Below are 24,458 nucleotides of genomic sequence, written 5' to 3' on the forward strand. Positions count from 1 at the left end.
ACAGCATATTTGGGTTCTACATACAGAAAATCCCTGGAATTGTAGCCAATGTTGTAACAAAAATATAGGGGCTGTAATCGACATGACAAATGCTTAAAATGATTTATTTAATATTAATAAATTCTGTGCCTAAATAAATCGGAGACACAGCAATGAAACCTTTTGTTATACAATATCTCAAGTATTATTGTCCTTCCTTAAACAAATGTTTGTGGAGCTGCTTAACCTGAACCTATATTTATCTTTGCTGCTTAAGACTGTCATTACTTACTATACATCTACAATTTTTCTCAGACGCTCCTTTGAGCAATCAAGAATAACCTACTTAAGATGGAGTTTTAAGAACACGATGAACTTTAGAATAAAGAATGCAGCTTTTAAAGATTTATCTTCTCCATCTGTATTCAATGTTCTGAAGCAAATTAAACATCCCCTTCACTATTCACATGCTAAGAAAACATCCTATGTTCAGCACAAATGTTTCATGCCCATGAAAGGAATTGCTATCTCTTCACAAGCATGCACATGATCACATGATTATCCGCCTTTAGAAAAGATTTCATTCACGTTAAAATGAGAACACTCAACTTGGTAATAAAGTAAACATCAGAGTTTCATCTTTCCTTTCAAGTCTGACTACACAAGTTCAAGTGTGTATACACATTATGTGTATATGCTCCTCTTTTTTGCATTTTTCAATTAGCTGTGTTTGTAAGCGTTACACCAAAATTGCACAGAAATGCATGCTGTGTTCCTGTGCGATGTGATTTTCAGACCAGTCATTTGAATAGGTTGAAATCGCACTGGATGGCACCAAAAGTAGTGCATGCACTAATTTTAACCATTTGATCGCCAGAAGATTTACCCTCTGACAGGCCGTTTTTTTGCGATACAGCACTGCGTTGTCTTTACTGACAATTGTACAGTCATGCAATGCTGTACCAAAATAAAATTTGTAATTTTTTCCAACAGATATAACTATTTTTTTTGGTATTTTATCACCACTGTTTTTTTTTTTTTTGCACTATGAACAAAAAAAAGTTGAAGAAATGCCGATGGTAAAGAAATATAGGCGGGAATGCTCACATCCCTAAATTTAGACCAGCTACAAAGAAAATCCTCTGAAGGGCATACACTGCAAAATAATAAAAAATTATGTATAGAATTATATATTATTTTAAATTTATTAAAACAGGAAATTCAAAATGTATGGTTGAAACACCTCAACCAATGCGGGGGCAGTATGGTACACAATAATTGGAAAACGTATAACAACTTGCTCTGTGTAGTGGAATACTCAAGTACGGAGTATAGCCAACACTTCGAGATATAGCTTTATTCCTCTTCTTCAGGGGTGAGTGAGTGGTTATAGGTAAAACAATAATATCTATAATTAACAGACAAAAATATATTTACAATAGATACATTGTATACACACATATATATTTGTGTATACAATTTTGCTATTGTAACGATCTTACATTGACCATATGGATATAACTAATATCCTAAACAACCGCCATCAGTTAAAAACAAGGATTTTTGCAGCCATATATCCCACCAAGAGTCCAAGGGGTAAGGTGGCAGGGAGGTCCAGCCCAAAGCACTCAGTTTGTATATTTTTATATACAATTTTGCTATTGTAAATATCTTTGTATATTTGTCTGTTAATTAATAGATATTATCAGGGCTTTTTTTTCTCAGACAATAGGTGCTGGAACTCCCCCTTTCTAAGTCACCCCTTGTCTATGCCCCCTACCCACCTCCCAGTACCGCCCCTTTTAACCAAGTATAATTTTGTTGTGCTAAGTAATTTGCATGGAATTTGGTAATGATATCAAGAAAAACAGTAAAATAGATCCCTCTAACAACAAAATTCCTCCCCAGCAACAATAGTCTCCTGGCAACATTAACAGATCTCTGCACAGCCAGCATTAATAGACTCTCTGACTGCCAACAATAGACCCCTCTCCCAACAGTAGAGCTCTTTCAGCATCAACTGACCCCCCAGCAACAATAGACACACCCTGCAAAAATAGATCCCCAGCGGTGAGCATTAATACCCTGCAGCACACCCCTTGCCATTACATACAGTCAGTCCAGGAGGTGCCGGAACTGCGTTCCCGCTGGAAAAAAGCCCTGGACATTATTGTTTTACCCATAACCACTCACCCCTGTAGAAGAGGAAAACTGCTATCTCTCCAAAAAAAAAAAATATATATATATATATATATATATATATATATATATATATATATATATATATATATATATATATATATATATATACTATTACTCATAAATTTAGGCCAATATGTATTCCGCTACATGCTTTTAGTAAAAAAAAAATATCAATTGTATATTATTGATTGGTTTACGCAAATGTTATAGTATCTACAAACTATGGTATATATTTATGGAATGTTTATTTATACTAATAATGGAGGCAATGAATGACTTGTATAGCAGGACTGCGATATTGCGGTGGGACCAGTGATACTAATATAGTGATCAGTACTAAAAATATGCACCGTCACTCCTTTAGAATGTAAACTCTACGAGCAGGGCCCTTCTCTATTGAATTGTGCTGTCCCCCTCTTCATTGTAAAGCGCTGCGTAAACTGTTGGCGCTATATAAATTGTGTATAATAATACTGACACTGGCTGGGAAGGGGTTAAACATATAGGGTGAGCAACAGGTTAACTATGTGCCTAGCCAGTTTTTTTTGTGACATTTGTGGGCTGCTTTGCAAAATCCATTCCTTCTCCCTGTCAGAACTGAGATCTGCCTTGTTTACAGATTTCCATTCTGTGTGTTTTGGCGACAATTGGCGGGTGCCAGCAGATTGGCTTCTGCTGTTATTAATCACAGCAGAAGTGGCCCGCACATATGTGCCCCCTGTAGGCAGAAGTGCAGGATGATTTACAAGAAGGCTGCCCTGTAGCAGTAAATCTGCTACAGGGTGGTTCAGAACTGGTTAAAAACACTGTAATTAGATCACATGGTACTGCAGTACCATGTGATCTAGTGCAGGAAAACAAATTGTGTTTGTGACCTGCATTTGAGGTGTCATTAGGATTACAATGACACCTGCAGCAGATTGTACACCGCGATACATTTTGAATGTGGCGCACAAAATGTTTCCTGCACTCTGTTCTGGTGTGAAAAGGTCCTGAAACAGGTGGGTCATATTTAAGACTACTACTGAAACGTTAAAAAGGTTTTCTTTAACGAAATATATATTACATGCTGTTTGGACGAATTATCCCTGACAGAAGTTTGTTCTCTTTTCTGTAAATAAGACTTAAAGCAAGATCCATAAACAAGATTTATTTGTTCTTTCTTTTCAGAAATGATTTTCCTCTAACTTTTCTCATTCATATTGAGAGCACAGCCAGTACTTGGCTGTATACTGCTTAACCGCTATGCCATTATTTATAAATGTACATTACATTTTGTACAAAATAACACCGAAATGAAATGTCATTTTCTGTCAAATATAATGAAAAAAGAAAAATCATAATATAACACTAGCTGTCTCCTACTGTTTAACAGTTGATGCTACAGGCCACTTTTGCCAATAGAGAGACTGCTGAAGCCTATAAAAGCTTGGTTAAGAATAACTGCCCATAGCAATCAGATTATATAAAGGGAAATTATTTAATTTGAAGAGCAAGCCATCATCACTTTAGAACCCCCCCCCTAACTACTGTATATTACAACCTAGCACTTTCGATCATTATGCACCTCTACATGACAACGCATGTCGATCAGAGCTCCCCAATGTGCTTTGTTGCAGATCACTTCCTTACAAATCATAAAATGTATCTTTCTTGCCCTCTTAATAAAATTGCCAGAAATCTTTTAAGCTTTCCATGTACAGTATCTCACAAAAGTGAGTACACCCCTCGCATTTTTGTAAATATTTTATATCTTTTCATGTGATGGTACTGAAGAAATTACACTTTGCTACAAAAGTAAAGTAGTGAGTAGAGCTTGTATAATAGTGTAAATTTGCTGTCTCCTCAAAATAACTCAACACACAGCCATTGTCTAAACCGCTGCCAACAAAAGTGAGTATACCCCTAAGTGAAAATGTCCAAATTGGGCTCAAAGTGTCAATAGTTTGTGTGGTCACCATTATTTTTCCAGCACTGCCTCTTGGGCATGGGAGTCACCATAGATTCACAGGTTGCCACTGGAGTCCTCTTCAACTCCTCCATGATGACATCACAGAGCTGGTGGTTGTTAGAGACCTTGTGCTCCTCCACCTTCGGTTTGAGGATGCTCAATAGAGTTTAGGTCTGGAGCCGCCACACACGCTTGACACCATCTGAACCAAATCCGTTTATCTTGATCTCATCAGACCACAAGACATGGTTCCAGTAATTAGGGATGAGCTCGATGTTCGGGTCAAACATAAGTTCGACTCGAACATCGGGTGTTGGCCGAAAAGCGAACATTATGGGGCGATCGCAGAAAATTTGAGCACCGCAGAATGCCCCATAATGCACTGCGAGATCACAGTACATTGCTGTATGATGATTGGCCTGCATGCTTTGGCCAATCCCAGCGCCCTCTGCTAAGAGAGCCATAATTGGCCAAAGGCAGGGTGCCTTTGGGCAATCATAGCTCAGGGGGACCAAGTCCACGCCCCACACTATATAAGGCTGCCTACACGGTGGCCCTGTGTAGTGTTGTTGGTGTGGATGGATAGTGTGATATAGATTAAGCAGGCAGGTAATTCAGTTAGTGGCAGTTTATTTGAGATGTATATAATAGTCAGTCTAGTGTGTGTGTGTGTGTGTGTGTATATATGTATATATATATATATATATATACACACACACTCTGCATCCAGTGTAGCCTATATCTACATTGCATTCCGTGGTGTACTGTTTCTACCACACTTCTGGTGGTGTACATAGTACACAATACAGTGCAGCCGTAGTGCAGTTGATTAACGGGGGCATGTAATTACAATTCATGATCTAATGTTTCACAGCAGGGCCCATTCCTGCATCCACCATGAATAACTGTGAGGGCTTACACTGTTCTGGTACCAACACCACCTAAGGCTCAATTTTCTGCAGAGTATACATGGCAGGCCTTATAGTATATATACTGATGTTCAGAATATATAGTGCCTTAGGGACCCCATGCCATTTTTTTTTTATTGGGTGCAGGGTCCCCCAAAGTGCATGGTAATGGACTGGGGGGGAGGGGTGGAGAACCCATGCCGTTTTACTCAATGATGTTCATCTGTATTGCCGGGACCCGACAATACATTACAGCCGCAAGCAGTTTTAAATGACTTTTTCCTTTAGAAAAGTAATTTTGCCGTGGTATCGTTCTAAACACGGGAAAACTGCACCACTTTACAGGCATACTATAGACACCCCCCAGGCACGACATTTAAAGGAATATTTCATTTTTATTGCTTCACTTTAAGCATTATTAAAATCACTTCTCCCGAAAAAGCAGAAGTTTTTAAAACTGTTTTTGCATTTATACATGTCCCCTGGGGCAGGACCCAGGTCCCCAAACACTTTTTATGGCAATTAATTGCATATTAGCCTTTAAAATTAGCACTTTTAATTTTTCATGCTCACGTCCCATAGACTTTAATAGAGTCCGAACCAACTTTTTGCCTGTTCGCATTTTCTGCTGCAAACCCAACCTCGGGGGCTATTCGGCTCATCCTTACCAGTAATCCATGTCCATGGCTTTCTTGTGCATCATCTTTAGAAGAGGCTTCCTTCTGGGACGACAGCCATGCAGACGTATGGTCTAAGCATAGACAGGCTGACCCCCCCCCCCCAACCCCTTCAACCTCTGCAGCAATGCTGGCATACATCTAAATCCCAAAGACAACCTCTGGATATGTCGCAGAGCCTGTTCTGAATGGAACCTATCCTGTTAAACCGCTGTATGGTCTTGGTCACCATGCTGCAGCTCAGTTTCAGGATCTTGGCAATCTTCTTATAGCCTAGGCCAGTGATGGCACACCTGCTCCACTACACTGCAGAGTGCATATGAATGAGCATCATGGGAAATGTAGGCCTATGCCATCTTTATGTAGAGCAACAATTTTTTTTTCAGATCCTCAGAGTTCTTTGCCATGAGGTGCCATGTTGAACTTCCAGTGACTAGCATGAGAGAGTGAGAACGATAACACCAAATTTAACACACCTGCTCCCCATTCACACTTGAGACCTTGTAACACTAACAAGCCGCATGACACCGGGGAGGGAAAATAGCTAATGGGACCCAATGTGGACATTTTCACTAAGGGATGTACTCACTTTTGTTGCCAGCGGTTCAAATGGTTATGGTTTTAATTGTTGTGTGTTGAGTTATTTTGAGGCAACAGGAAATTGACACTGTTATACAAGCTGTACACTCACTACTGTACATTGTAGCAAAGTGCCATTTCTTCAGTGTTGTCACATGAAAAGATATAATAAAATATTTACAAAAATGTGAGGGGTGTACTTACTTTTTTTGATTGATTGAGATCCCTTTATACAGATCATAATTTCCTAAATTGTGTTGGGATTAGCTATATTATGTAACAGCTGAGCGCCATGTATAAATGCCCTAATTTGCCCAACAGCTCCACAGTTTTGTCAGGATCAGAAGGAACAATTTTTGAATCTCTCCCACAATGCCACCTGCTTGTTATTTGTATGATTAAGGGAATCAATAGTTACCTCTTCTTCCTCAGCTCCACCAGAAGCATCCTTTTCATTTGTCTTTGAACTTTCTTGCTTAACCCCTTTTTTGATGCAAATTTTGTTTTTTGTCTCCACTTCTGGAGAATTGGTATCAGGTTTCCGAGGCTTCACAGGAGGTAGCGGCTTGTCCTCTTCTCCTTTGAGAAACCTTTCATACGGCAGTATTAATCTAAAGATTTAAGAGAGAACATTGGTTACGTATCTATATTTGTGAAGAGTTATTGAACATACACTTCAAAGTATTTTCATATCCTGTAATCTCACAGTGGTTAAATTGAATACAAATTTATTTAGAAATTTTCAGTTTTTCTCTTCAAAGGAAAAACCAAATACAAACTGGATGCATGCATTTTTTTTTAAAGAGAATAGCTTGTGTTTGGACCACTGACACATGTAGGCTGATTTACTTGAAGAGTAACTCCACTTTTGTTGAGGGGGGAAAAAACAAAAACATTCCCCTCTGGGTGATCGATGTACATTGCATTGATTATAACAACCTTTTTAGCAGATTCCTCCCTTTTGTTATTCTGAAGTAGTCCCTGTATGTTCTTCTGAGCCTCAGTGATGAGTGGGTCTAATGGGAGTGGTTTCATAAATATTTATCAGATATGCAGGGCTCCAATGAGGAAATCTGCTGGGCCTGCATCCCTTTAGACATATGTGTTCCTACTGGGAGTGTCTCACCAAAGATGACATTTTTGTTGCAGGGATGCCTGAAGTCTGACTTGTATCTTAGGCAGACTTCTAGGAAAAATGGTGAGTCAATCACACAAGCAGTAAATTATGTTTCTGGGGGTCAGTCTGTGTACAGAACAACTCCAGGTAGTCATATTGCAATGTATTCTCAGAAAATTACAGTGGCTAAACATTGAAAGGAAAGGTAATTTTTAATAACATTCGGTTGACAATATGACTTGTGTTATCTTTTCTTTATTTGCTATTTTTCCCCCACAAAAGTGGAGTTACCCTTTAACCACTTGCCGACCGCCACACGACTATTTACGTCGACAACATGGCATGGGCAGGCAGATTGGCATACAGGTATGTCCCTTTAAATTTGCCGCCCACCGGGCAAGCGCCCCTGCGTGGCTCGCGAGTGCTGCTGTGGGTCCCGGGAACTTGATGTTCCGGGATTGCGGTCGGCAAGGGCAGAACAGGGGAATGCCTGTTCTGTCACGTGTAGCCATGCCCCCTAACAGTAAGAATCACTTCCTAGGGAACACTTAACCTCTGCAGCACTACCTAGTGGTTAACCCCGTCACTGCCAGTGTAATTTTTACAGGAATCTGCATTTTTTTTAGCACTGTTTGCTGTAAAAATTACAATCATCCCAAAATGGTGTCTAAAGTTTTTTTTTTTTACAAAAAATATGTAGAATATGTATCGACCTAAACTGTGGAATTTTTTTAAATATATTTTTGGGGGATATTATAGCAAAATTTAAAAATAGATTTTTTTTCAAAATTGACACATTTTTTGGCTTATAGCGCAAAAAATTTAAATCGCAGAGGTGATCAAATACCACCAAAAGAAAGCTCTATTTGTGGGGGAAAAAAAACTTAAATTTTGTTTGGGAGCCACGTTGCAGGGCCATGCAATTGTTAGTTAAAGCGACGCAGTGCTGAAATCGTAAAAAGTTGCCTGGTCTTTGACCACCAAAATGGTCCGGGGCTGAAGCGGTTAAGAAGTTGACTCTTCACTCACTTGGAAGTAGAATTCACTTTTTTTTTTATTTAAAACATGTGAAAAAAAATAATGTTTAATTTATGTACACATGATTGGGTATTCAAAGTGAACAAAGCTACAATTCATTTAGTGAAGATTCTCAACTCCCGTAGCAAAGCAACCCCATAGTATTTAACCAATTAATTAGCCTAATTTTGCAAGTTGTATGTGCCACTCTACAGCATCTAATCAAAGTGTTGGCAGATATAGACTGCAAAGGCCTCTTAATAAATAGGCTGTTTTGGCACTTTCCTTTGATCAAGCATACTATATCGTGTCACCTAGCATAAGTGCATCAGTCACAAATGATCATATACTGTATCCACAAGCACAGCTGTTCATTTGCCTTTCTTGTTGGATCTCACCAATCGCAATGTAATACTGACATATAATCACACACATAGGTTGGACTTGAGTCTTTTTTCAACCTCACCTATTATGTTACAACCCCAATCATTAATATTCTGCGTTCATCAGTACCAATGGAATCACTCCTTGTTCTATCACCAATGCAATCCATACTGCCTATTACACCACCAACATCAATGCATTTATCCCTGTTACATCAACATGAAAAGTGCCTGTTCTGTTTAACACCAGTTAATCAAATGCTATGCAACATCCCATAAACAGGTAAACATTGTTTTGGATTGGTACTATTTTTAAGCCCCATACACACAGGCCGAATGTTGGGAGACATCGTCCGGTTAAAAAAAAAAAGTCCAACATTTGGTCCATCCGACAAAAGCCGGCTTCTGTCGGACGAGCATGCTGGAAAACCAGCAACTGACCGACTCCCGATCAGCGTTCTTCACCAATGGCTGAGAGCTAATCAGAGTGTTCTGGCATGGGGCCGTCCAGCTGTAAGAACACGACGACTCTGCAGGGGGGGGGGAGATCGCCGCACTAACTTTGCATAGTTAGTACAGTGGCTCTGACCAGAGCAGACCGTTTTTTCAACACGCTGGGTTGAACAAAAAAAACTCAGTAGCTTAAGGGGATTCTCTTTTAGAACCCTGTGCAGTAAATCTGCACAGCAAGATAGGTTGATGGGGACATCACAGATAGGGCTTCTACATTCTTATATCAGGTCAGTAGCTGAGAAATTACTAAAGCCAAAGGATTAGCATGACAAAAAGATAAGTTGTGTTTTTGGGCACAGAGCCTACATATCAAATAAAAGTTTTATTTCACCTCTTCTCAGATATCCTAAAATGAAGCCCAGTGTATTATAAAAATATGCCTTTTAGTATTTCAGATACATCACTGTAATCCATAAAACAATAACATCTGACAATAATATGTTTTCTTGCATTATCAGCCAAAACATAAGCAATTGAAAAACTGTACAAACACCACAATAGGATTTCCAACATATCGTGCTGATCAGAATTAAACTTTTTTTTTTCCTTTCTTTTACAGGCAACTGAAATCTCTGACAAATAGATGACACATCAAACAATGTTCTTTTTTATAATCTGTTTTGCAGTCCTTAGTTCTTGATCTTAAAGGAGAACATAAACGTGTTATAATTAGGAGAGATGGATTATATTACATTCTCAGTTTCAACTTCAATGATGATCTCTCTCTTTTTCTTCTGCCTCCAAATGCATTTGGCATGATTAATGACTCACTGTAGGATTAATGCACAACTCAGCGACTTCAAAATATGAATGCTGCTATAGAGAACATTCTGTTTTTTTAAAGACAAATTAATTTAGTTGAAGTAAAGCTTTTCTAACATGTTAGCCATTTCTTTGGAAGTGAATTTTTACTTAAAGTAAATGCCTAGGCAATATATACAAGTGCATGGATAACCCAATATCATCATTACATTTTTCAAAATTTTAAATAAAAAAAAAAAAAAAAAAAAACTTTTTTGTGTAATTGTTTTAATTCAATCATGCAATTTCTATGCCTCTACTTGCCACCACCTGTAGGGCCAGTAGGCAGAGACTTCCACCACACTTGGTGGTGCCCTTCTCCTTGCTAAAACACTCAGTTGGCAAGAGGAAGTGCTGCAAGGTGACTTTTTTGTTTAAAATAGAAAAGAGCTTTTTCAGTGTTGTCACACCAAAAAAAAAGCTGCAGGAAGGCATACTGGCAGGATCAATAAGTAGTACGTCGGAGATGGAAGGGGAACAAACAAACAGGTGATTGTATGAAAGTCCATATTAAGGGATGTATTAAGAAAAAAAAAAAGTGTATTGAATATTTTGCCCGGACATACACTTTAAAGATGTACTAGTATGTCTCTTTTGGTAAACAAGGCTAATATATAAGACCTGGAACATCGGAATCGCCTACAATTATACCATAAGATCATGAGCGCCTCTAGTTGTATGTTATTTTTTATATATCTGTTACCTACTGTTTTAGTTTCCATTTTTTTTTTTTTAGTTTATTTTCTGTAGATACTATAAAAATTTGGTAAATATACACAGTGTTTAATCGTTCTTGAAAGGAAACATTACTACCACTAATTACAAACTTTGACTCTGCTGAAACACCTTGTGCATAAGTCTCAGGTAGCAATAAATTTCCTGTAATCTTTGAAATATACATTAAAGAGGAGGTACACCCACTGCCGCATAAATTAAAAGCCATACTGCAGATGCTGACTTTTAATAATAGGACAATTACCTGTCCTGGAGTCCAGCAATGTCGGCACTGCAGCTGATGTTTCCATGAGCTGTTGGGTGCTGCCGCCACCATTGTGGTTAAGGGAATCTGGCAGTGTAGCGGGGGAAGGAGGAGGGAGCCAAGCTGCTGGCGTAATTTACTGCGGCCCAGACTCCCAGAAGTGAGGACAGACTACCTGTCAAAGACAGCTATCCAACCCCCCCTCCCCCAAAGGTGCCAAATGTGGCACCAGAGGGGGGAGGAGGCAAATGAGCGGGTGGAACTCCACTTTAATTGTATGCCTAGGGCAAAAAAAAGAGAAACAACATCTCTGTCGTACATGCACATTTTCCCCATGTTTGTCTCTTTAAAAGCTTACAGTACAAAAGTAACCTGTTAACAATACTGTGTGGTACCAACTTCCTGTTTGAGCTGACAAAGCTGCCTCCACTACACTAAAATCCCAGGCAGTGGTGTTTTCAGCCATGCCCAGTTCTACTCTGCTGGGCTTCAGAGCTCCTCCCTATTATGTTATGGAGATGAGGAGTGTGACGCTCTCTTTAGTTCAGCAGAGGACAACAACTGAACAGTCAAACACATTTTGGGGATTTCAGTGCAGCAGAGGCAGCATTTTTCACCACAGGAAGGGTTAGGAGCTTACTGAATTTGAATGTACAGTATTTTCTGTATATGCAGCATGTAAGAGACAAAACATGGCAGAAATGTTCTTGCACTGCAGAGATGTACCAATTTTTTTTTTTTTTTTGCCCTGACATACACTTTAAAGGGCATCTATGATAGGTTTAGGACCCTTAGCTCATTCTTTGTGAAGCTAAACATGCGCTTTGCTGCCTCAAGATCTACATATAACTAAGGTCAGAGAATGGTCACGTTGAAGCCTTTTTACAAATGTATGCAACATTTAATGGTTTTAAGGCAGCTACATAATCCTGCTAGAGCAGAATCATGAGGTCCTTAATGGCTTTGCGTGGGGCCAGTAACATGCAGTTACATTCCTGTTTTATGTTACAGAGGAAAAAAAACTTTATTGACAAAACATGTGTTATTCCACACACACATTATAGACACATTTAGGAGTGGTTTAAATTGTAGGATCAATGTTTTAGAGCAGCTCAACAAGTGTGACAAAACAGTATCTTAGGACAGCGAGCTCCGAAAATAAAAATTCATTAACAGAGCATGCTCTGACATTGCATGTGCTAAGAGACGAGAATAATGTTCTCTAGCCCAAGGATTGGCAGCTCGCCAGTAATGAAGCTAAACAGAGCCCATGGGGAATATTCATCCTCAGATCCCATTACAAACTGAGTTTAAACATGTTACAGCTGCTGAAATTGTAAACTCTTCCCTCTATGAAGGCTTACCAAATAATATATGGCTGCCAAAGACCTGCCTCCTGCTGCAATATTACAGCTAATGTTTACATAATAAAGAGGGGGGGGGGAGAGGCAGAATATGGCAGATGATTACGGTAACTGTGCTGCTGCCAGAAGGGGTATAATAATGCAATCTAAGGGACCATTTCCAGTGCAGAGCTGATACGTTGCTACACATGCTCTGAGAACTGTATAGATGTCATTTTTTTTTAATAAGAATGGAACACAAGAAGTTCTAGGGAGTTCTTTTCTCTGTAACACACACAATGCAAACAACCATCCACACAGACACGTAAGGGACTATTCACACTGAATAGAACACACTTGCTGATGTGTGCTTTGTTGTTAACACAAATTGCATTGGTTTATTGTATGCAACATGCCAAATTTTATCAGTGTATGCCGATCCAGTACATTCATGTGAACTAAAGCAATAGGACAAACTACTCTGTTCTTGTGTTGGGCAAGTTTGATGGGAACAAGCGCTCGACTATGACCAAACCAAAATGAATGCTTGCCAGTTATTATGGGCTAATGTACTTTGAACTGGTATGTTTTCTCGCAGTATTCAGTGGTTAAATCTGATTTGATAGACAAGGTGCACACACTGACAATTTTGTACATGCTTGTCTGAGGGCAAATAACAGAAGTAAGACAAAAGGAGAGCTTAACGTGTTACTAAACCCAGGATCCTGTATTCACTATATCTGGTCTCCCACAGTACACAGAACATGGAAATGCAATAGTTTTAGTAAATATAAACTGCTAAATACATTTTCTCAGCAGTTAGAGCAGTCTTTGGACTTCCATCAGTGTCTGGTAAAGCTTGTAAGAGGAGTTTTCATTCTCCCCTAATTGTCCCATGAGGCTGCAAGAACCCTGACCTGCTGCCTGGACAGTGCTGATTGGCCCTCTGCTGATCACATGCACTCTCCCCCCAAAAAACAAAACACACACTTTTTTTAACACAATGGGAAAGATTTAACCCCTTAGGTTCCACGGTGAGTATTACACACATGCTTTGCTGCATATACAGACTGATTTTTACTGTTGTGGGTTTAGCAACACGTTAAAGAGAGACTCCAGCCAACAGCAATATTAAAGTGCATGTTAAGCCTCATACACACGATCGGGCTTCCATCTAACTTTTCCGTGGATTTTGGTCCAAAGGGCGTTGGCTGTGAACTTGTTCTGCATAAACATGGCAAAACATTTTCAGCCAATTTTCACAAAATCACATCCGTCGGACATTTGTTGTCAAAAAGTCTGATCGTGTGTATGGGCCTATAGCCAAATTTTGGTGGGTATGTTTTGAATAGAATAGGGAATGGTTAAAACTTCTATCAGTTTTTTTTCCTGCCTGTGTCACCAACATGAGAGGAAACGCCAACATCCAGGATCAATGTCCCTATTAGATCTCCCTTACCTGTTCAGATGACAACTGTAAAATGTTGGGTTTTCCATTGCTTTTTGTTCCATTAACAATAGTTGCCATAACAAAGAGAATTGCCACAACAGGGACACATGCAGCAATAAAACCTGCCAGAGAGTCTAATAACCCTTCCCACTATATCCAAAACTATAAACTAAAAAAATAAACAGTTTTGCTTAGATACACACTACATTGTGCATGGTTACCGACATGAATTTTCCTTCAATATCTCTTAGAAACTTATCCCAACCAAAATACCCAAGCCTATTGTGTGGTCCCACTACAAAGTGAAATGATGGAATCACACTTCTCTGAATGTTCTAAAGCAGGAATCACTAAATGGCAAACTACTGTCTGGACCCGGTCCAAGTGACAGTCCTGTCCAGACCGCGGCCCCAACTTGGCAGGGGACAGGAGATGCTGCAGATATGAACAGAGAGCGGGAATCACCCACTTGTTAACATAATAGAATGGGCAGCTCCCGAGGGATTGTAGGCACTGATGTTAAGAGGTTTGTGATGTGAAGGGGGAGCTGAGGACACTAATGTAAACAGTGGACTGAGATGTAAAAGGTAGGCGGAAGACACTGATGTACAGGGAAAACTATGATGTGTTATAGCACAAAAATTGTGCTATAAACTGTTCTAAAGAATAAACACTGTTTGAGAGATTTACAGCATCTCTCGGTAGATCACAATTTCTATGGCCTGTGGGGGGTGATGAGGACACTGCAATAAAGGCTCACCAATGCCACCAAAAAAAAAAGTTATGTTTGTAAAGTGAAGCTGCTATATATACAGCGATAAGCCTGTCATACAGAACTGACCCTGGCGCATGGTAAAAACCAGATAAAAAAAAGTGTATATACTCCAGTGAAATGTCTCAAATTAATTACTTTGGTACTACTTAGCAAGAAGCTGTCTCCTGAGTCAATAACATTGTGTGTATTCATAGGCCAGAGATCAAATTCTGATAACCATTTCATAGCTAACATTACATGAAAATAGTAAAAAAAAAGTCAACAGGAATACACAATGTGCTCAAACTGAGCTTATAGCACTATGACCGCTGTGGCCTATGGAGCAGCAGAGAGCATTTAGGGCTCATTAAAGCTCTACATTCTAGCAATGAAAAAGAAAATACTTCACCCTGTTCGTCTCATCTTAAATGTTTAAAACCCCACAATAAGTGAATTACATTTCACAATCCTCATTATCAGCTTAATAGGATAACTTAATTTAACATGCTCTGTAGCCTCCTGGAAAATATTTTTACATTGTAGAGCATGTATTCCAATGGAAAGATAATCAACAGCTGCAAACGTGTTCCTATCAAATGGTGATAAAAGACTAACATTCGGAGTCATGCACTATAACTTTTATGCAAAACCAAAACTTTTCTCTTTTTTTGAATAGAGTGGTGGGGCTTAGAACCCCTTTCAGCTCTCTGTAAATTGCTGTCTGTATCTCTGAAGAGTCACTCTCACTATTTGTCCTGATAACTATTGTGATTGGGACTGAAAGACGAGAACAACAGAGAAAAATATTTCAATAGGAACACTAGTTTCTGTGTCAACTAAAGGATTTCCCTCACTTCTTGTGGCTCTAGGACTTTTAAGAATACAAAGGTTAGAGGGGGGGAGTTAATGGAGCGGAGAAAATCAGGACATTTTAAAATAATAAAGCAGGTTTTTTTTCTATTAGAGAAGACATTAACAGAAGAAGCAAATGCATTCAATTATTCTTAAGCCCTTTAATGCACCTACCAGGTTTGCTGTGTCTGTTTTTTTCAAAGACTGTAGTTGTGTTGTATTTCGTCTGTCAAAAAAGGACCCCCCCACACACACACGTCTTGCTTTAGGGGGGGCAATGGAGCCACCTCTGTGTGCATGTTCCTGGCAAAAGTCTCTACAATAGCATGGGGTTGATTTACTAAAACCGGAAAGTGCAAAATCTGGTGCAGCTGTGCATGGTAGCCAATCAGCTTTTAATGTCAGCTTGTTTAATTAAGTGTTAACAAAATAATGATTGGGTTCTATGCAGAGCTACACCATATTTTGCACTCTACAGTTTTGGTAAACCAACCCCATGTGTTCACACATTTAGAAGTCTACAGTGGAACACCCCTCTCCTGCTCCTCCTTTCCCCTAGTAGGTTGATTGACAGCAGCCTCAGCCGAGCTGTCTGATTGACTGGTCCTCTGTGACAAGAATAGTGTGAGCTTTCCTACCTGGAAGGAAGCAGCATGGAGCGCTATGGAGCAGGTGCATGTCAACATAGTAAGTGTGTGGTGCAAAAATGTTCAATAAACAATGTACTGCTGAAGGCTACGTGCAATATATAAAAAGAAAGAGCTCTTAACCACTTCGGGACTGCCCGCCGTAGTTTTTACATTGGTACTTTGAAGAAAATTACCGTTGTTATGGTGGCAGCAGCTAGTTACCATAACCCTGGTATTGTCTTCCTTGGCGGGCGGTCTGCTTTCCGATAAATGTGGTCTCTGTGGCAGATCACAAGATTACATTCATCAGCGGTGGGAGAGGGCCCCACCCACCACCCTCCAATGCCGGAGCCGTCGGTAGCGGCAGAGGCGATCGGTTCCTTCTCCTGGCTTGGTATTGAGACGAGTGAGGGGGAGATGGCCTCCACCCGTCTCCATATCATTGCAGGGTGGAAGCAACGTCAAAACGTCACTTCCGCCCATAGCTTGTAAAGAGACTTTTTTTTTATTGCATTTTAGTGTAAATATGACATCTAAAGCCTTTTGAACCCCAGATATCATATTCAAGAGGTCCTGTCATGCATTTTTTTCTATTACAAGGGATGTTTAAAAAAATAAAAGGTAAATTAAATAAGAAAAAAAAAAAGGTTTTAAACGTGCCCTGTCCTGCTGAGCTTGCGTGCAGAATCGAATGCATACGTGAGCAGCGCCCACATATGAAAACGATGTTCAAACCACACATGTGAGGTATTGCCACAATCAGTAGAGCGAGAGCAATAATTCGAGCCTTAGACCTCCACTAACTCAAAATATGCAACCTGAGCTTCCAGGTTTTATTACCAGGCTTAATTGAACAAGCTGGGGATAGAAGCTCATTGGTTTCTATGCAGAAGTGAGCCTGGTTTTGCACTCTCCAGCGATAGTAATAAACTCCATTGTGTACTTAAAAGTGGGGTATGCGTGTGTGTTTATGTATGTGTGTATATATATATATATATATATATATATATATATATATAGAGAGAGATATATATATATATATACATATATACACACACACACACACATATACATACCTGTATATACACATACATACACAATTGTTTTGCCTTGCATTTCTAGTTTAAACTGAATGGCAAGAGTTCACATATACTTTAAGTCTGCACTGGTTTTCCCTATATATCTTTGGTCAACCCACACGGAATAAGACACTGCCTCTTCATACAAAGTTCAGATTCCAGCTACTGAGGGACTACAGAACCCAGCACAGCAGGCACAATTTCAAGTTAAGTGAAAAAACACAATTAAAACAGGCCTACTCTAAAACATTTTGCAGAACATGGAACCATTTTTTTTCTGAGCTCAGCAATTGGCAGCAAAGCAAAAGCAGAAATAGATTTCACACAGCTGGTCAAGGGCCTCGAGCCAAGAGCTGGAAATGTGGAATGAAATGTTTCTTGTATCGGAGGAGAGCCATGACTAAGGTAAAAACCGAAAGAAACACAAGACTTCCTTGTTTCCAGCGCCTAATTCACTGCTTCTGATGCTAAAAGCATTTGCAGCCATGTATTTATAAACATGCACAAGCGTTTCTTCAAATACCAGTGTTGTAATAAAGCCTAAACATAATTTATTACTGGATGTGTCTGATACTAGTAAACCAAATAAACATCTACAGAATCATATTTGCTACGTCCACTCGATGTTGTATGTATATGATTGTGTGTTCATGTATACACTATCTTCTGCCTGTAAATGTCACAGCCGCATTCACTGCTGGCAGAACAGTCACATTAATCCGGTATATTATTCCATCAATAATAAAGCACATATATAGTTACCTCGCTCCCCCGAGGATTACAGGGAATTCTACAGACATATGAACAATTGCTGCTTCACAAAGGTCTGTGCAATTTTCTCCATTTTTTCTTCAGCCATCCTGGTAATAGTACAACACAAATGCCCACAGGATGTGATCTTATCATTTGATTATGAGAGCGCTTGTGTTTCTGCTTGCTTTTAACAGCACAAGAACTATTCTAAATGGATTTCTGGTATTTTCAAGCAATGATGCGAAACAATCTGCAGAGGTCAATGAAAAGTAAACAAAACCCCTCCCCGTAGATTTTACCCTAATGAAATCCATCTATGCACAAACCAGTACAAGAAATAATACATAGAGACTGTTTTTCAGAATTAGCAAAAAAAGAGTTAGTATAATCTTGCATAGGAGTGACAGTGATGAAAATTCTGCTATGCACTTTGATTGCTGAAAATATATTTACAGCATACAAGCCAAATGTCGGGCAGATATAAAAGAAGCAGCTTGGTATACGTTATTGCATTTTCACATGTATTTTTTATAAATGCAAGCAGTGTAAGTCTCTTAAAGCGGAGTTCCCCCCAAAAGTGGAAGCCCTGCTCATCTCCTCTGGTGCCACATTTAGCACCTTTCTGTTTTTGACAGGTAACTGTCCTCACTTCTGAGAGATCCCACCGCAGCGAGATCACTCGTATGTTCGGCCCCCCTCCTCCTTCCCCCGCCGCCGGGCCAGTCAGACCGCACAGTAGGGTATTGGCTGTGAAAGCCGCAAGGCACCTCTGCCGGTTTCCCTTACAGGCAATGGTGGTGGCAGCACCCGAAAGCTGATGGAAACATCGGCTATGGTGCCGACATCGCTGGATTCCAGGACAGACAAGTGTCATAATATTAAAAGTTAGCAGCTACAGTATGTGACTTAAAATTTTCTGCTGGGGGGAGGGGCGGAACTCCGCTTAAATTTTACCTTGCATCAGCCCCTTGCAGTCCCTGTACAGCAGAGCAGAAAACGGAGACAATCAGTTATGCTGTACAAGAACATTGCTAAAAGGAGAAGAGAGACAGAGAGAGGAGCTCATTAGTCTGCTGCTTCTCCTTTCACAGTGTCGAGCCATGTTTTTTACCATTCCCATTAAACTGCAAAGGCAGTGGACTGGACTGTATAAAAGCTGTGGCAAGAATTATCCCCTCTGTCACTCTCGACAGGCAATAATACCTGCTGAATGCAAACCCATTCACCTGAACTGTGGCATAGTGGTGTGGGTGTGTAGGGGGTAAAACAGGCAGGTGAGAAGGTGACATAATCCCTCATCACCACATATCAACCACTCTCCTAAGAGCAATTCACCAATTCACTGTATACAGCGCTCCCAAAATGCCCCTGCCCATTGCAATGAATGGCCAGTGCTTCAGAAACGTCACAGCGCGGGAGTTTTTATCACCTTCTTTGGCGATAAAAGCGCCACCGCTAACGTCCGAAAAGTGCTGCTTAAACAGCACTTTAGGAAGTCAAAAGCAATTTTAACCCTCACAGGTAAATTATTAATGTATTGATGTGCCAATAATATAAAGATAGTGTATATTCCTTTGTAAAGGTGTCTATACTCAATTTACAGTGCAAACCTCATAGTACCCCTCTGCATAAGAACATAACATTTTTTCAATTAAAAGTAAGTGACACAAGGGGTCAGTCAAGCACAAATGGTTTTCCATTACTGATCCCAAATCATTTATTTTAAACAGAATATCTGTTTCCATGAAGTGGGTGAAGTGTTCCTGCCAGTTAGTAGGGCTTAAAGATAAAGTGGCATAGCGTTAGCAGATTCCTAATTGGAACCTCATAGAGGTCTCTGTAGGAAGTTCAAAAGGTGCTGACACATTGCCTGACTGTGTCCATATATTAAGTGACTGAAGTGTACATGTTTAACCAAGCTACATGTCAGCTATGAGACAGATGAGGTGCCTAAATGAAGAGACTCGTCGAGTGTAAAGCCACTTACAGCAACTGTGCCTATAACTGCTGACACTGCAAAATTACTCTGTAAATCATGACAAAAGACACAGAGCCTACTATTTTTGGTTTCCCACAAGATCATTTTCAATTTATCACTTAGTCTGTCTGTATTGGAGACAACTCATGCCTATGGTTTAAAAATAATAAAATAGAAAATCGATCATTAGCATTGCAGGTAGACCTCAGTAATTTTGCCTATAGCAAATATTCATTTTTCATTTTTATGTTCTCGATCAACCACATATTTAAAAATGAAAGCTGAAATATCACCGGTTGCTACAGACAACAGAGAAACTCTTCCTTGCAGTAGTATTCATGAGCTGATCTAAATATATTGGTAAAGCCATATTTAAGTGCGCTGTCCACCAAATATTTTTTTTCAATCAAATCATACATGTAAACAGATATATAATAAACTTGATGAAATTCATAAATGCACAAAAAAGTGCAAAGAAATTTCCATAAAGAGCGCAACAAAACGTTCAAATAAAGTACAAACAATAGTGCTAAAGTCATAGTCCTTGGTATTCTCCTCTTTTAGTGTGGGGAAAAAAATAAGAATACACCACCATAGGAAAGTTTGGAACTTTGTGCAGGTGTGATACATTATATAAAATGTTTAGGTGCTCTTAAATGACATCATTTTGGTAAATCCTAATATAACCACACATGTCCTAGTATATGATAGGCTCAGCAATGGTTTGCAATGCTAAGCTGCTGCCAACAAAGCAAACAGAATATTGGCATGCATTAAAAAGGGGATTAATTCCAGAGATAAAAATGATAATTCTTCCGCTCTACAAGACTCTGGACCTGCCACACCTGGAGTATGCTGTCCAGTTCTGGGCACCAGTCCTCAGGAAGGATGTACTGGAAGTAGAGCGAGTACAAAGAAAGGCAACAAAGCTAATAAAGGGTCTGGAGGATATTCGTTATGAGGAAAGGTTGCAAGAACTGAACTTATTCTCTCTGGAGAAGAGACGCTTGAGAGGGGAATGATTTAAATTTACAAATACCGTACTGGTGACCCCACAATAGGGATAAAACATTTTCGTGGAAGGGAGTTTAACAAGACACATGGCCACTAGATAAGCACCTGAACTACCACAACATACAGGGATATACAAGGTAATACTGACATATAATCATACACATAGGATGCACTTGTGTCTTTTTTCAACCTCACCTACTATGTAACTATGTTACAGTCTGGTTGTAGAATATGTTAGCTTTACAAACATCTATGCAGGGTTAATGCCCCGCTCAAACAATCCATTCAGTTCAGATCCAATCAGATAGGCCCCCATACTGCACAGTTGGCAAACATAAAATATTGTATAACCAAACTAACATGTGGTCAGCTTGTACAATCAGATCTACTATACACAACCTGACTTTTTTTTTTATGGCCATAAATATAGAGGTGGGAGGAGCTTTGGGAGGCACTGGAAAATGTTACGGAAAACAGCATGCGTCAACAGCTTGCGCTATCTGTTCCATACTTCTAGTCCTACTGTCACTTTAGTATGTGCCCCCCATGTAGTAATGTACACTGTGCAAAAGCCCATAGTAATCCATCAGATTTCTTTTAATAACCTGATTATGCTAAATTTTCAAAACCGCTGCTGTAAGTAACCCTATTATTAGTTTATATCATTAAATTAACCCTCCGAAAGTACAAAGTAACACTAATATTTAGCTTGCAGTATATTATCCACCATCAAAACTGCATTTATAATTTCAACACAAAAAAGGTCTTTCAACTTAAATATATAATAGTAGCTTTCCTTGATGAATAATTCTCTGTAATGAGTTCAGAAAACAGAGTGATCCGTTTTTTCAGGAAGGATAAAGTCGTTTTTGAAGCTTTTATCAAAAGCTGGTATTAAGATTAATCATTTGCAAATCCAACCTATGAAGTGACTAATATATCCAGAGTACAGTCATATGTTACAAAGAGAATCATCTATCTAGATCCAGCAGTCACATGTCTTATTTTCTTCAATAATACCGGCTTAACACTAGAGGAAGTAAAAAGCAGCTGAAACAGTAGGTGGTTTGATTTCTTCTCCAATGACAAAGCTTCTCGTTTAAAATAAAACGTATGAATTTTCAAATATATATTTGTTTTGTTAGTACAACATTTGCCTGATAATAGTGTCGCTAGAGGGATGGTATCAATGAGAGAAAGCACAATGTACATCAATATTAAAGACTACCTATGAGTGGTCAAAAAATAATCTGCAGTCTCTGGACCTGCAATCTGTCTGTCCTTTGGACTCCTTAGTGCCAAGTTTTTTTTTTATTCTGGCCTCTTTTCCCATTCTTATTATAGCATAAACGTTAGACAAAATATGTTATGATAATGTTTATAATGCCAAGTACCACATCATCAGTTACTTTAAAGAAAATCCCCACTGTTCAATCTCTCATCTGTGTTCTTTTTATTAGCTCACTTCAATGAGTGGAATGACTTGCCCCATCGGATTGCAAATCTACAGCAATGATGAATCTTAGTGTGTACAAATCATTCAATGGAATAAAAAAAATAATAAACAATGCCTCCTGGAAATACATTTAAAAGCAGGACTAAAAGGCAAAACCTGTTTTTTTGGATAGATTAAGGGAGGTTTATAACCCCGTCAGTTTTTTTTGGCTCAAAGCCAAAACAGGAAGCGAGAGGAAAGCCCCTCAAGGTGAGGAAATTCTGGGGTGTCAAAGATTTCCATTCTATTACTGTTCTGGTGTCAATCCAAAATTTTAGATTTTCTTTTGTCACACTCTGCCCACATGAAATAAGAAAACATGCCAAAGAGAACGTGCATATTTCTGGAGCCGGCATCTTTAGGACTTTAAAAAAAAATTGATACACATGGGCGGCATTTGCCGATGCCTAGTCTATAGATCCGACTACCGCTGCCCACAGCCACTGACTGAAGTGCTGTTGGACCTGTTTTCACAGGTCACTCCTGGACGTCAGGTGGGGGGGAGGGTTTACACTTGCCATTTTTGCCCCCTCCTTCTGCACTGTACATTCCCTAGTTAACATTACCACATTTTGCACTGTAAGAGATGCAAGTCATCTCAGACTCTATTTAACCACAGCCCCTTTAACCACTTCCCAACTGCCTGCTGTATATATACTGCGGCAAGGCAGCTCTACTAGGCAAAATCATGTACCTGTACATAATTTTGTTAACAGCCACTGGGGGTCACGCGCCGCAGAGTTGCAATTATGCACTGATTGGCCACAGGGGGAGCCAATCAGTGGGCCCAGCATACGCAATGTCCATCTGCCACCCGCGATCGCTCCTCACAGCGACAGAACGGCGGTCTGACGATGAAAACAAGCAGACCTCCGTGCTGTCAGGCATGGACACTCTAAAGGCCGCGTACACACGGTCGTTCGCAACCGATGAGAATGGGCCAACGGGCCATTTCCATCGGTTCACCACTGAAGTGGCCTGATGGTCTTATGTGCGTACACACCATCGTTCCAAAAACCGATCGGGTCAGAACGCGGTGACGTCAAACACACGACGTGCTGAATAAAACGAAGTTCAATGCTTCCAAGCATGCATCGACTTGATTCTGAGCATGCGCAGGGTTTTGAACCAATGCTTTTCTGTACTAACCATCGGTTTGGACCGATCGGGCAGCGGTCCATCGGTTCGGTTTTGAAGCATGTTTTAAATTTTGGACCGAAGGAAAACAGTTTTGGACCGATGAAACTGAACCTCGGTCCATTCTCATCGGTTTTGTCCGACCGTGTGTACGGGGCCTGAGAGTCCATGCAGTGAGCCCATCCCCCCAAACAGTTAAAAACACACCTAGGGAACACTGTTAACCCTTTCATCGTCCCTGATGTTAACCCCTTCCCTGCCAGTGTCATTTATACTGTGTCAGTGCATATTTTTAACACTGATCAGTGTAATAATGTCACTGGTTCCCAAAAAAGTTTCAGCTAGGTGTCCGATCTGTCTGCCGCAATGTCTCAGTCCTGCAGAAAATCGCTTACCACCATTACAAATACAAAATAAATAAATAAATATTCCATAAATCTACTCGCTATTTTGTAGACGCTATAACTTTTGCACAAACCTATCAATATACCCTTATTGGAATTCTGTAGCAGAATACATATTGGCCTAAATTGATGAAGAAATTCGATTTTTTTATTGAATATGTTTTATACCAGAAAGTAAAAAATATATTTTTTTTGTTTGTAGCGCAAAAAATAAAAGCCTGCAGAGGTAATCAAATACCACTAAAAGAAAGCTCTATTTGTGGGGAAAAAAAGGACATAAATTTTATTTGGGTACAACGTTACACAACATGTCAGTTAAACGCAGTGTGGTATTGCAAAAAATGGCCTGGTCATTAAAGGGAGTAAGACCATCCCGAGCTGAAGTGGTTAAGACACACCCAATATTAAACACTGCATTTTTATTTATTTTGATGCCTAGGGCCCACTTTTGATCTTGTACAGGG

The 24,458-nt window shown here is 39.6% G+C and overlaps 1 protein-coding gene across 2 annotated transcripts in view; it reads right to left on the bottom strand.

Annotated features, from left to right (window-relative positions):
- The window catches only part of ARID5B (AT-rich interaction domain 5B), a 368,024-nt gene that overhangs the window by 7,356 nt on the left and 336,210 nt on the right, over positions 1-24,458 (bottom strand). For both annotated transcript variants that reach the window (XM_040361996.1, XM_040361998.1), the window contains one exon: positions 6,715-6,907. In XM_040361996.1, coding sequence (XP_040217930.1) covers positions 6,715-6,907 — 193 coding nt within the window. The remainder of the gene's footprint in view (positions 1-6,714; positions 6,908-24,458) is intronic.

The sequence above is a fragment of the Rana temporaria genome, chromosome 8 (genome assembly GCF_905171775.1).
Source record: "Rana temporaria chromosome 8, aRanTem1.1, whole genome shotgun sequence".
In the NCBI taxonomy this organism is placed as follows: Eukaryota; Metazoa; Chordata; class Amphibia; order Anura; family Ranidae; genus Rana; species Rana temporaria.